The 15,251-nt window shown below is 39.3% G+C and overlaps 1 protein-coding gene across 1 annotated transcript; it reads left to right on the forward strand.

Moving 5' to 3' along the window:
* The first annotated feature begins 5,879 nt into the window (after nucleotides 1-5,879).
* Nucleotides 5,880-14,497, forward strand: LOC139738759 (acetylcholinesterase-like). The gene is made up of 10 exons (XM_071649400.1): nucleotides 5,880-6,014; nucleotides 6,323-6,499; nucleotides 7,938-8,097; nucleotides 9,125-9,202; nucleotides 9,798-9,916; nucleotides 10,088-10,255; nucleotides 10,778-11,229; nucleotides 11,627-11,821; nucleotides 13,442-13,623; nucleotides 14,382-14,497. Exons 1-10 carry the CDS (start codon nucleotides 5,880-5,882, stop codon nucleotides 14,495-14,497), a joined length of 1,782 nt encoding a protein of 593 aa, XP_071505501.1.
* The last annotated feature ends 754 nt before the right edge of the window (nucleotides 14,498-15,251 follow it).

A 15,251-nucleotide genomic window follows, 5' to 3' on the forward strand; every position in this document is an offset into this window, starting at 1 on the left:
ACAGCGCAATGGGTCTTATTAGGGTAGCGAAGGCAAGCCTGACATCTGTAAAGCGTTTATATTAAAGTACTATACCCTACCAATGATGAACGTAATATATATATATATATATATATATATATATATTATATATATAGTGCATGAGGCTGAATGCACTATAACAATATAAGCACCGACAAATTCTGAATTTGCCCCGAAGGCCAGTTATATTCAATGAGGCCGCAGGCCGAATTGAATATAATTGCCTGCGGGCAAATTCAGAATTTGGAGGTGCTTGGTACTTGTTATAGTGCAATAAGATGTCATGCACTATGTGATATATAAAATAGCATACATTACATACCCAGGCAAGATAAGCCTAGATCATTTCTAACAGTTACACGTGTCTACACAAGCAATGATACCAGTTTCTTTGAACCTGTGTAGACAAAATCCTGAAGATCCAAATTCAACTATAGAGTCTAGGGTCTACGTGGTTAATATCTAACGTTTTCTAGGCCCTACGATAGGTTAGGTCTAGGGCCCTAGGGGCCCTGATCTACGTACACTGTACTGTACGTCACTTACGAGCGACAGAGCTCGTTAACACTTGACCCTACAATTATAGGTCTAACACTAGCTACCATGGATCTAATAGTAACACTAACAGTAACACGTTAGACGCCCTACTTACTGCACTGTGGGTCCAGGACCAGGACTAGATGATGTTTTGTAGGATTAGGGATCTACTGGATTTAAACGCAAGGCTCGTGCCAGGCCCCATTGCTGCACATGCGGATTCCGAGAGTGTGTTGTGAATGTTGTAGTAAAGTTCATACTCTGAATCATAGCGTAGCGTGATCAAAGAGCGCTTAGCGTATACTGTACACACCACACGCTGCCCATTTCCACGGCGCACTTCCGTGTAGAATGTACGGAGAAAGCGGCACAAATCTTGGGTTGACTTGCTCAGTAATATCCGTCGGATTGATTCCTTTTTCAGAACAGTAGGAGTCCAAAATTCGTAGGGCGTATTTGATGGCATCCTTTGTGTCCTTATTGTCTAAGATACTGTTTATATAGATCAGTCTCTCTAAAAGTAGCGAACCTGTTCATTTCAGCTTCCATGTTTAAATCTACCGCTGAAAGTCTAGTCCCATCACACAGATAAGTTGCTGGCATAGCCAGCCTGCGAGAATTGAGAATAACGATAATATCGAGCAAAACATATCGCGGTTGTGGCGCAATCGCGTTGATAAGGTGCGGGATTCAAGTACTCGATGAGGGAGCAAAAACCGATATCAAATCGATAGTGGGTTATCGTTTGCAATCGTTATATTTTGCGTGCACTATAACTTTTGTCGTGCACTGCCGGCCTGTATCGTAAGTATGTATGCTATTTTATATATATATATATATATATATATATATATATATATATATATACATACATAGTGTATGTGGGGATATGCTAATTATGCAGAGACATCAGCAGCGGAGGGGCGCCCCCATGTGGCAGGCACCTCTCTGCTTGCTGTTCACAGGTGAGTTGATGGAAATGAGAACGTCGCAAATTACACAAGAATTTCAGTGCTTAGATGTTATGGTGCTGTATTATCATTATTGGTAATTGTTATGAAGAGTTTTAGGGGCCAAATAGGCATATTATGTGTAGTGAGAGTGTTTGTCAGAATTTACATGAAGCCATTCTATTTGTCTCTGGTTGATGGTGGTTTTGTTCAGTGACACTGAATGCACGGTAACCTCTGTATGTACGTACCTGTGTTAAGTCGGTATATGGACGTGTGTTGTGTGTACGGGCGTATGTAGTTAATTGCGGCTGCCGTAGTCTTGTACGCACCATGTATTCGTAGTGCAGTAGTACAATGCAAGGGCTGCAGGCCTGCGTAGGTTTGTGTACGTGACCAATTACGGTATTGAACAGTGTATTGTGTAGCGCTGTGTAACAGTATAGGGCGTTTAGCGTGATTTGTGTACTCTGGTATTACCTGGTGCTGTGTAGTATGGGGCGCCTATAATAGTGTGAGAAGATGCTGAGTTGATGGTTTTTGATGGAAGCTAGCTATTTACCTTTATAAGATGGGTTCAAGAATGTAGCCAATAGGAAGCGCTGAAATGAGACACACCTCCTTCCTTTACTTCAGTACAACTGCACTGCCTGTAATCCTATGGTAGATTGCCGATCGTCTGTGCGCGCGGCGGCTCCTTTGATGAATTGCATGCATACGCGTACGCGCTGTCAATCCTGTAAACAACTTCGAGTTCGGGCTGCCGGCCGGCCGGCCTGTCTTCCCTTGTGCATAACATATGTGGCGTACGTACGTATACTGTACTATACGTACACTTTGTACAGTACAGTAGACCAAGCGTTATGGGACCGGACGCGTACATGGAGTCACTTTGAAGAGCAAATCCAACGATTTAGCAGGTTAATTCTCACGCCGTTTTCAGAGTATGTTGTCTAGTAGGCCTATATGAGGAGTCTATATCAAGTCTTTAAGGTAAAGGGTGCATATTCTATGTAAAATAAGTAAGTTTTCATGCGGGTGTCCGGAAACCCAACCCCCCATTATACTTATACACACTGTACTGTATGTGCGGGATTTCCGCGAGTGCGACGTGCGTAAAAGTTTGGGACGAACATCTTCGGACGTCTTGACCCACAAAGGTACGTGAAAAACGCTGAAAAATGATGTTAGTTTTCGAATTTTCGACCCATTTTATAAAACAAATGATGCACAGGATTATTTCGTGGCGTTAGTGTAGGCGTAGCTCACTCTCGGGTATTTACAATGTAGTGCAACATGCACTCGGCTTCGCCTCGTGCATGTTTCACAATTGTAAATACCCTCGAGTGCACTACGCCTACACTAACGCACTCTATCCTGTGCATCATTTGTATAAAACTACATTTTGGTAATGCATTTATGGTGATAGAGTTGAGAAGGATTGAAGTTTAACCATAGAGATGTGTAGCGTAGGCACATTATAGGCACGATGTTGTAACATTTGTAATGCATTTCAGGTGAAAGAGATGATAAGAATCAAAGTTGATCAGAAGAGATGTTCAGTGTAGTAAAAGGCACAATTTTGTACAATAAGGGTTGTACAGTAATTCAGCCGAGGTTTTAATTAATAGAGGGAACCTTTGTATTGCATTCCTTAATGATTTGTGATGGCTGTGTAGGTTGCAGTTATAGTGCTACAGCATAACTTATGTAGTAGGAGGGTCTCAGTGTAAGAAGTGATGTGAGTTAATTATTTCGGTGTATAGGCTACAACGAGCGGGTTAGAGGTGTGTGTATGTAGTGTCGATGGTAACATTTGTGTTATGTAGAGGCTATGGTAAAGAAGGAGTTTGATACAGGTGTCCCAGATGAGACATTCTTTCTTTTAAGGATCCCAATTGTTTTAGATGTGCATGAATATAATAATTATTTGATTAAGCCAGGGTACATTTGGATATACAGTAGTACCATAATTATATGTCTGACGCATCATATCATATACTTCTTATGTCATGTGATAATTCTCACAATACATTGCATGCAGTTCGATCCTTAACGTGGAAGGTTATGAAAGACTCAGTAGTAATGTTGGGGCGTGTTTTAATATTGCGCCTGTTTTATATGGTACTGTATGCATATGTTCGATCAGTTTGTGTGAATCATTGATACTGAGTTATGTAAAACAGTTGTGTCTAGTGAAATAACATAATGAGTTTCTAGGTCACACTCACCTGTTGATGGCAGATGCTTTCATTAGATATAAGATTATTGTTGATACCCCATTGTGGATTTATATAGTTACAGAGGCACTAACTCACTTGGTATCTGTGTGTTATTATGAATGAGTTGTTTTGGTGTTAAACATGTGCGGACTTGATGATGTGCACATACTGTTTTAAGACATCTCCTAAAGTGCCTTTTAGGAGCTGTTAATTGTGTTATGACTATATTATAAGTCAATAAAAGAGACCTCTCTGCTTGCTGTTCACAGGACTTCTGTTGAGTGCTTGTCTTTATTGACTGCACGACCTCCCACCCGAACCCACGTGCCGAATAACCATCTCCATCATATAGACACACATACACACATGCCGTCTTCACATCATCTCGCCATCTCCATTTCTCTCTCTCTCTCATTCGCCCCGCCCATTCGGCCCACCCCCTATATATATATATATATATATATATATATATATATATTATGTGATAATAATAATAATGATAATGATGATAACGATAATACTAACAACAGTAATAATTATAACAATGACACTGATAATAATAATAATAATAATAATAATGATAATCGTCATCATCAATATCCAGGATGGAGACGATAATCCAAATCACCAATAAGAATTATTGATTATCAATTTTATTATCTGTTCCTTGTGTCATTATCAACTTTTCTTGAAAATTTCATTCAAATCCGTTCACAACCCTTACTCTTAAGTTATTTTTCAAACAAACAAACAAACAAAAGCCGACAAAGAACATAAACTAGGAGGAAGGTAATGATTCAAATCAACTCCATAAAAAAGAAGAGCTTGATACATAACGACTGGAATAGAACATAACTGGTCGACCAGAAAAATGAAAAGATCAAGAACACAATAGAGAGTACTTTTAGGCAGTTCACTAGATTTCAGAAACGCCCAAAACCAATGGCAGTATGAAATTGATAATTGACTTTAAATATGTAGGCCTATTAACCTCCACCTAGGTTATGCTTTGGTCGGCATTGGTTTGGTTCTTTGACCGTTTTTTCTGTCTGTCTGTTTGCAAAATAACTAAAAAAGAAATGATCATGGTGGCTTTGAATGAGTTTGATAATGATACAATAATTATTTTCAGCAGGGTGTTTAACCCGTTGAAGTGTCCCAATCTGACTCGCTGAGAAGATGGCTGGATAATCATAATATTCATCTGCAATAGCTTGTCTTCCATATGGGGTCCATATGGCAGATGACGGGACCACTTCAAGGGGTTAAACACCGTTTGCGATGAATAAATGAAGAGCTGGGATCTTTTAGGCCCTACATGATTAGTCGTGACTCTCACACACGGGTACCTCCAATTTATGTCCTATCCAAGGGACAGAATGTTTAATTATATCAGTGTTTGTATGTGTTTTATTATGATGATTAGTGTTTGTATTATGATTACACACAACATTGCTCCACAAAGTGGACTCGGGAATTCAATTGGGGTCCTTTGGATCGTGAGGTAGACGCGCTCACCGACCGACTTACCATTATTATCGTATACCGAAACGTCAATGGATTCAATCGGATATGGACAGACTGACGTCAGGGCATTCATTGTGTTGACCTACCCATTCAATGGCGATTTCCCCTAATCACTTTTCACTAGCAACCAAGTGTCTTCCTATCATACATTTTCTCCATAACTGAACATGCTTCACTTCTATCGGAATAACGTATTGTTTGGGACCGAATGTGATTTGGAAGAAAAGCTTTGCTCAAAGGGCGTTTTTAATTCTCTGCCATTGAGCGACTGACCGGCAAATAATTTCATATGAATAAGTTCATAAACGATAAAAGATAGGATTTGAAGACGCCAAATAATGATTGAACAGCTTATCATTATTCAAATTTGTTTTAAAAGTACACGTGTTTTGGATTCACAGACATTGTGATGAAATAACCTTTGTACATACAAGCACGCCCTGTGTCGTACGGTATGATTTATGACGGCTGTTCTGATAACATATGTAACTTAGCGTGCCTTACAGTCGAACCTATAAAGTGCGAGTCCAAAAAACACATCTGCACTAGAGTTATGTTTGTGGGCAGACAGGGACGGAAAATGAACACCAGAACCTTCACTTCTTTTCTAGTCGTTCTCATAATGGAGATCTGCATTTGTAAGAGTGATGCAGACAACCCAAGAACGAAAGTGAGTGAAGGGATCGTGCTGGGAAAAACAGAACTGTTCACTGAAAATCAGTTCATCAATGTTAGCGCTGAGATAGACATCTATTTGGTAAGTGCACTCATGATTGTTCAAAGGCTTGCTAGTAGTTGAATAATATTGTTAAATAATTATACATGCCACTCATAAAGTTACACCGAGATGACGTATGTGAATACCACAAGCCATCAAATTTATACTGCTAATCGTTGATCAGGAACCCGATCGTCCCCTTGCAGGCAACATTATGGCTATCTCTAAATGATATCATTTTAAATGTTTTGCAAAGTAAAACAAATGAAAATCAAACCAAGAAACACAACACGAAGAAGTATGTGAGTATAGTATACACAATGCGTGTATCACCTGCTCTCACCCAGGGTATTCCGTATGCTGAGGTCCCAGTACGGTTCGAACCCCCTGTGAAGAAGATTCCGTGGGAAGGCGAATGGAATGCCACTTCCTTCACACCGAGCTGCTCGCAGGCACCGCATCTATACTACCCGCCATCAGACGAGGACTGCTTGTATCTTAACGTGTATTCTCCTCATCCCAAGGTTAGTAGAGAATACGTGTGGGGGGGGGGGGGGGGGGGGTCTCTCTGTCTGTGTGTATCAAAACTGAGTGTCATTTACGGAGGGTTTTTTTTTAATGCTGTCATAATACAATTCATAGTTATGTATCGTTACTTTTGCCACTTTATCTTCTTCTCGTACAAGTCGTATGGCGCAGTGTGATGAGTGGGAATATTTCTTGTTATAATTCTCTTCAGGCGTACCTCGAGGGGTCGGCATCATCAGTTATCATTTTACAACTGCACCTGATATCTATTGTTAGCATGGGGAAGAGAGGCGGACACTTCACCCTCAGAACTACGATAACCGACCAAAGTTTAAAGAGCAGACTTTAAAATCAAACTGTGTGAAAGTTAAGAATACTCAGCTGAGAGAAGAATTTTTCATGCTAATGAACATAGGCAGAAAATAGTTCGTGTGTCCCAGTATGCACTGCGTTGTTTGATGATTCCATCTAAGAATAAAGTGCAGATGAACCTTTACTACATTTTTTTTTTTTTTTTTTAGTTAACAGGAGTACATGTATCACTAGACACAGTGAAAGACTGTGCTAACCATTTTAAACTTTGGACCCATCCACAGTTTGGAACGGCCAAATTTGGGTATAGCAATTGGGAGATCTGGTGGGTCTTTGTTGTTGTTGTTGTTTTTGCTGTTTATTTGGGTTTTTTCACCGTTACTCGGGTGGAAAACTTTCGGTTTCTAGACTTTTTGTCAATAGTGGCTTTCAAGGCGAACAACTCGTCAACCAATAGCCGTGGAACATACTTCTACGGAACGATAATACCGGCGAGGAAATCAAGGAGTCCCGTTTTGTGTCCATTTTAATGGTATTGGGACATCCTCCTGTGGGCTATCTTGGGCCTAGTTCCTCTGACATGCCTGGGACCACCTCTGGGACCTCTAGGGCATCTGAGTCTGAAGATTTTTCTCTGGGAAGAGGAGTTGGAGGATCAATCACCTGGCTAGAGAAGGCTTTGGATCGCTGCCAAACGCACTCCCATTTCTTAGCTGGCTTTATGAAATGAAGTGCGATTGTTTTCCAAAAATAATAGTCTTTCGAGATGATGATGTTTCAAATGCGTAATTTTAAAACGAGCTTTGTTCATGGACGGAGCTTGGCCTTTCAGATGCAAACTGGATGCTGACATGCAGACGTGGGCGCAGTTCCCATGTTTTTTTTTTCCAGCTCAAATCGTTATTCATAAAAAGACTATACTTAGACGTTTGATGTTGGTTGCAGACATTTTCCAGACTTATTTGAACATTATTTATCATGTACCCTACGCACTTTCCCATGATAAAAAAAGAAAAGAAAAATAGATGGTCTCCGTCTGACACCGTCTGACTTGAACATTTAGGCATCGTTAAACGGGTATGGGACAGGGCCTTTGACTTGGATATAATTTTGACTCTCCAGCCTCTCAATACAGCCGTGATGGTGTGGATCCACGGTGGGTCATATATCATGGGTACCGCTATGACGTGGGACTTCTATGGACTACCATTGGTTGCTGTAGGTGACGTCATTCTTGTTACCCTAAATTACAGACTTGGGATATTTTCACAATTTACCACAGGTAAGTAAATATTTTGTTTTTAACAACCGATCATGCTGTTCAAGAGTATTTCAGACACTCACACCGTAGAGCTAGAAAAACAAACAAACGAACAAACAAACAAACATTACAGTTTCATATCTTTTTCATATCTTCCTTGGATTTGTCACATTGTATACGCTATCAATCCAAAAACTTGTCCAGAAAGAGAGAGCAGTAACCATTGACTAAAGGGAATTTGTCGGGGCGTCAGAAAATTAACAGTGTCCAATGGCAGATATCAATCGTTAGTCTTGCAGAAATCTAGAGGAATATGTATTTTACGTGTAATTATTTTGCTTTCAAAGAATTAAAAAAAAAGCGTAATGCATAACTATTTACTTTCAGTCAAAAACATGAAACAAAAAAGAAAAGATCAATTGCAACATTCAAAATGGGCACCTAGAGAGGTGCCATGTTTCTTTGTGTTCTACCATTGAAGTCGAAAAAAACCCAAAACAAACAGAAACAAGCAAAAACATAGACTGAAATTACTTTTAGAAAGGTCTGCCAATAGCCATCTGTATTTCGCTGTCTGTACTTGATTCCAGAGCATTTGCTTGACTCGTTTTATCTCATCGTAATTTTTTACCGCCTATACTTTGTCGTCACTGTTTTCCCCGTTGTAATTATTGTAATTATATCACATTTTCTTTATACTTTATGTCATTTTCGATTATGTACTGCAATAATCTTGGTATGCATAGTTATTGTCTTTATTAGTATACTTATTCTATAAAAGGATTTATTTTCCTGTTCTTTCATAATATAGTGATTTTACTCGAGATGTCTTAATTTTGTTGTAATAATTATGCATGGACTTGCCGTAAAAAAAAAGAACAGATGTTGCAGATAGGCATTTCGTCCGTGTATGAATAAGCAAACATACGTTCACACGCGTATAAACTACTGGGGAGGGAAAACGCTAGTTGCAATGTTTTCATTCCTCGCTTTTCCTCTTGTCGAGCCGTGTTTGACGTAAATAATTGAACGTGATATCCATCTACAGGAGATGACGAAGCACCAGGGAATTTTGGTATGCTTGACCAGCAAATGGCCTTAGAATGGGTCAAAGACAACATCAAAGGTAATATACTTCAGCACTATAGTTTGGCAATCTTTTTTTGTTGGAATATTTAATTTTTAGCATAAATGTGACTTCATTTCGTTTCTCATAAACTCACACTTCTTAATGATTGCACCTACCTCGTAGTGAGACGAGAATTGTGGATATAAATTAACTTGATTAGGACAGAGCTTTTACAGTAATCTCTATTTCCGTGTTTATAGTTTATCGAACATTTGCTAGATGTCTTGAAACAGGCAGAATATCGAATTGGCAAGCGACAGAATTGTTATCCTACAACATTGTAAAAACCAATGCAATGAAAAATATCTATTCTCAAAAGCCAACATTCTATTCTTTTTTTTTCCTGATCTTATCAAAATATTACAGACTAAGAATGACAACGGAAAGAGAGGTTCAATGTTCAAATCTATTTTGATTTTCATCAAATGAACAGAGAGAATCATATAAGCAGAACGTATTATATCATATTATTTGTTATAGTTGCAAAAATGGTTTTTCCTTTTCGAACGCTGCTTTTCAAATATTGAAAGAGAATTATGTATTTACAGCCGTGTTAGGCCAAGCGCATGTTTTCCCTTGATTTTATTGTCAGCATTTGGCGGTGATCCGAATAGAATAACCATATTTGGAGTGAGTGCCGGTTCATCGAGCGTCAACTACCACCTGTTGTCGAAAGAGAGCCGAGGGTTATTCAGCCAGGCCATAATGCAGGTTTGAGCTATGCCTAACATTTGTCTTAACTCTTAATTCGCTGTTTTTATCAATGCAACCACTATTCATTCTCGTATTTATCAACTGTTTGTTGCTACAATATGTATGACACAAAATTCGTTCAGTCTTGAATATACACACTTGCAATGTTTATTATACAATGTGCTACAGAGTGGAAGTGCGCTTGCGTTTTGGGCCTTCGGTAACGATACGACAAAGGAAAGAAATAAAGCCTCGAGCCTTGCACTAGCCATGGGATGTAATGTGACCAACTCGACTACCATGGTTGAGTGTCTGAGAGCCAAGCCTGCAGACGATCTACGACGTTCTGCTGATAAGGTAGCTATCAACATTTTTATGCAATGCACGTATCACTATCCATCGCACAAATTGCACTGTGTATACCCAATATAAACGGATTGAATTTTAGGACTTGTTTTCAGTGCATTCTCGCCACTTACCTACTTGTTAATGTTATACTGGTATAGGCCTACGATGTGAGATACGCTCTAAGATGATTCCCTCATTCTATGGCAACAGTCAGTTTTCTTTCACTTATGTACAACGCCCATGCTGTGAGGAACGGTAAAATGCCGAAAATCTTAGATGGGAAAGAGTACGATGCTTTCTTTGCTTTGTTTGTTTTTTTCCCTTTTTTAACTTGCACTTGAATCTCAGCAAATTCGTTTCTACACTTGTTGAAGAGAGAAAAAAACCACTTAAACTCGAATATGAGAGATGGGTCGGGAAAGTTGGGAGGTAAAAATAGAAAAGATCTAATACAATACATACATGTACTTTTCTCCCCATAAGTGTCGTAAATAACGATTTCTATATTCTCGTGATTATGTACATTGACAGATTTATGGTTCCTACACGATTTATGCTGATGGTCGATTCCTTGAGGCATCTCCGTCCACTCTCTACCAAGAAGCAGAGTTCGCTCACGTACCCATCATGACTGGTATCGGGAGAGATGAAGGAACTCTTCTACCCTACGAAGATTTACTGCAGTACCAAGGCAGTCCCATCCCTCCATACTTGAACGAGACTATGTTCGAATACTACATGACCTATTTCACGAACTCTTTAATGATTGCGACAGAAGACAAAGCCTTAGTGCAGGCAGCCATCTCACAGGAGTACGTCGACTGGTCGCACGCTGATGACGTCGGAGCAGACTACTTCACATCCATAGTCGACATGGCGGGCGACGTCATATTTGCTTGTGCCAATGACAGAGTCCTGCGGTTCCATTCTCAGGCTAATGACACTGTCTTCTTGTACTACATGACGCACAAACCGACTGCCACGTGAGTCATAGTCCTCAGTTCTAATGTTACATCAAATATATACAATCGGCAGGAAGTTCTCATGAAAACTAGATATTATTCAGAAGGGTGAAGGTTCAGGTGTGAGTTTCTTCAATTTGTCTCCCTCTACAAGGGGTTCATCGTGTCACTGCCGACAGCCAGGGACAGCCTGGTGGTAGTGTCTGTGCCCGGAAAGCAGTATAAAGATGACAGGTTCGAGTCCCACTGGTTCCTTTTACCCGACATGTTCGTAAATTCCAGATCAGCATTTGCGATCATAACAAATTCAATTTGTATAGAGGTAGACATACTGGAAGAAACTCACACCTGAAGAGGTTCTCATGTTCCAACAAGATTGCTGTGTAACCGCCACCTCGTCCTTCTTAATTGCACGCAGGAGCTACTCTCAGCGAGGTGACATCGTACCTTTCACACCATGGATAGGAGCCGGACACGGGGAAGAGCTCATGTTTGTGTTCGGAATGCCTTTCATCGAGCAGCTACGAGACATCCATGGACACAATATGACAGATGACGAAAAGGCCATGTCCGTCAGAGTCATGAAATTCTGGACAAACTTTGCAAAATATGGGTAAAATGTTGTTTATACGTTATACCTACTGTGTGATCCGGTTTATTTTTAATATCCCATTTTGTTTATACCTTGCTTTCACGCTTTTTCGTCAAATATTAGTGTGCCTTCAAACATTTTGATAATTTTATTTTGACACTGTAGAGAAAATTTCATTAACGGATATTTGTAGGTACACTTTTGGCCCAACGCAATTCCAGTTTACCCATTCAAAAAGTGCCCCCTCCTCTGCAAGTAATATCTTCCATTATTATCCATACAGAGGATTTTTAGAACCCAAATACAAGTGTTATTTTGTCGACCCACCTCATAACCTCCGACCCACTTAGAAAGTTTGTTGAACTCGACCAATGTTTTTTTTGCCGAGGCGACCAATATTTGAAATATTGGACGGCAAGAGGGGGATCCCCCAAAGTTTTTATAAACTGAACAGTGATTGGTTGAGATATATACGAGATGACCTGAAATATGAAGTAAAAACGTCTGTGATTGGTCAATCACGGATTAACTAAAATATCGTTTCTTCTAAAATTCTGTGCTTATACAAACAAATTTCTTATAATATCAATTGGTTGAAATTGTTTTTCATACAATTTTTCAAAATATCACTTTCATAACAGGAAATTGAATTTAGGTTTGATGAAAACAAGTTGCATTTTTTTTTTTTGTACGTGCAGGCGACGATTGATCAGCTCAGCGCTACTGCTAGATAGCCCGCGCGCGATATACATAGCCGGCCGCCGCTTGCATTTGCATGCGCGATATGCATATTACAGTTACTGTACGGACATGTACGTTATGTGTTACTTAGTATAGTAGGACTACAGTACTAGTAGCCTTATTCGATCTTTCACGATCTACGGTAGATGTGACGTGAATTGTTTCTCAGATCTCGGATACAAATACTAATTCTGGTCTAAATTAGCTAGATCTCGGCCTAACAGTAACATGACGGCTACCTTGGATACATAGATCACTGTTTTATCAGAGACTGAAGTGGATTAACTTGCACTGAAGAGTGTACATGTACCATACTCCAGTAGCAGACCATATACAGCACTCGGAGACAGAAAGGGTAGGCCTAAGTGTAGGCCTAAACATTTTTTGCTGAAATCCTCTGTAGGATAATAGGCCTAATGATGATGTTGGATGTCCCATTTTCGGTTAATACAAGGAAATATTGGACTCGCTAAGCAAAATATTGGACTCGTCTTCGACTCGTCCAATATTTGTGCATAGCTCGTCCAATATTTCCTGTAATCTCAAGGCCATCCAATATCATATAAATGTTCTGTGTATTGATGATTTACATTTTATGAGAATAAAGACAAAATGCGGACAGAATCATATATCTAGAGGTTAACAGTGAGACGTTCTACCGTTGACTAGCTAAGGTGAGCAAGCCAAACAGACCAACGTTTCTGTCAACCACAGCTATTTTGAGATCAATACAACCATGATAACGCCCAGATGGCAATGCACAAGTATGTTGGAAAATGCTCACGAATTCAAAATTCATTATGACATTGACATGTACCTAACTCCTTCTCATTAAAAGAAAAATACTCGAAGAAAGACACATTACAATGTATAAATCGGTATACGCCTTAATGCTTTCAGCGACCCGAGCCAGTCATCAGAAGACGGGAATCGAGGAGAGGGACCGGAAGGCTGGCCAGTCTTCACCATTCCCGAACTGCGTTACAAGGAAATCTCTCTGTCTATGGGGGATGGACGAGCAATACGGGCCAGACAATGTAACCTGTGGAATCATCACATCCCATCATTGTCTGCTTCTAATGGTCAGTTGAGTTTGTATTCAGGTATCTCGGTTGAAATGACCCACTTCATGTTAGCAATAATAAACGCTCATATAATACTACAACTGTATGCTATAATAATTTTACCATAGCAATATTTGACAAGAAATTAGCTAGGATACATCACATTGTTTTTAATGTGGTTTATTGCAATATACGCGTCGGTGCACGTCTCTATGTGGAATTTGTTTTTGACAAATTATCATTTGCTATTTATTGCTATGATCGAGGGACAAACTGCATTAGAAATTAGCCATTTATATTACGCGGTATTATGCCTTTTCAGAGGAGCGCTTTTAGTTGGTCCGCCTTGTTGCAACGCAGCCCAAAACCCTTACTCCCAGAATATTTCTATCTCTATCCTAAATTGCTTCAAAGATCGGTCATCCTTTCCGCTCATTTACAAGCAATCATTTCAGGAAAAAGATATTAAGTCATGTCATGGAATCGAGAAGTGAGACTGGACTTAACCATGTTCAATTAGCTAACTGTATTAGATAGTTCTATGCAGTTGATGGATGCGTCACAAAAGAGGTTTGACACATACAACGTGCATCAATCTACTTTACTGAATTTACTGTTAATTGTTGACAACGTCAATTGTTACCATGCTGCCAATATGAAATGTAGTTTTAAAAAGTGCATGTGATAAGAATTGCTGAAGGAATAATGTGAATGATGCCGTCATAATGAAATCAACTTGCACGTTTATACTCTCCCTTCAAACAAACTACAACAAGATCTCCTGGGCGAAGACGAAAGGGCATGGCGTGAGAGCTACGAGGCATGGCGACAGGAGATGGAGTCATGGCGAAGGGAATTCAAGAACTATCAGGATCAAACATTATGTCCTTGATTAGTCTTGACGTAGTGATCTTACAAGTACTTTACTTACTCGGGATACTTATTCTAAGAGAAAGTAAATGATCTTTTCAGGTCTTTTGGTGCAGAGAAAAAGTTTTTCTGTCTGACCGTCGTATTTCATTATAATTATTATAACAAAGACTTTTGATCTTCAGCTAACATGCATAGTTTTCTACATCGCAGTAGTTTAAGTTAGTCCCCGGACTCTTTTTGATAGGTGTAATCATAAAATGTATTAAAAGTAGCAATGATTTCAATACTCTGTTTCTGTGTTCACTCTCTATGGTCAACAATGCCTCGCAGCTATACCTAGTACATTTTGATCACTGCTCTCAGGCGATGGATTCAAGCATGACGTTGTGAAAGTAACTAATGATGTCTTCTGTCAGTACACTTGTAATTCATTTAGTTGAATGCGTTTTATCGCTTATAGTCTAACATCACAGTTTTTGTTTTTACTTTCAAAGCACTCCAAAAATAACAACCAATTTACAAAAATGGATAATTATTTATTTATTAACTCAGAGCAGGTATAGATTTAATTGCTCTTTGATCCAAAATGAGACCATTGTTATCTGTTGCGATTTTACTAATTCATTCAACATTTCAAAAATGGTATATTTATTCTGTGTTACGTGGTGAAGATTCTATTGTATCAATTCCCATCATGAATTGAATAGAATCAAAATTAGAATGATGAGTTTCTTAGATTGTCAAAGTGGTGTGGCTATAAAGAAATTGACTAT

Source organism: Diadema antillarum, unplaced genomic scaffold (genome assembly GCF_040938485.1).
Source record: "Diadema antillarum isolate AM-2024a unplaced genomic scaffold, OU_Dant_1.0 seq00000767_RagTag, whole genome shotgun sequence".
Classification (NCBI taxonomy): Eukaryota; Metazoa; Echinodermata; class Echinoidea; order Diadematoida; family Diadematidae; genus Diadema; species Diadema antillarum.

Bases quoted from the DNA above. Each gene is read 5' to 3' on its own strand.
- LOC139738759 (XM_071649400.1), top strand. From the start codon at position 5,880: ATGGAGATCTGCATTTGTAAGAGTGATGCAGACAACCCAAGAACGAAA. The intron at 6,015-6,322 runs GTAAGTGCACTC...GCTCTCACCCAG, and splicing joins CTGAGATAGACATCTATTTG to GGTATTCCGTATGCTGAGGT. The intron at 11,230-11,626 runs GTGAGTCATAGT...AATTGCACGCAG, and splicing joins ACGCACAAACCGACTGCCAC to GAGCTACTCTCAGCGAGGTG.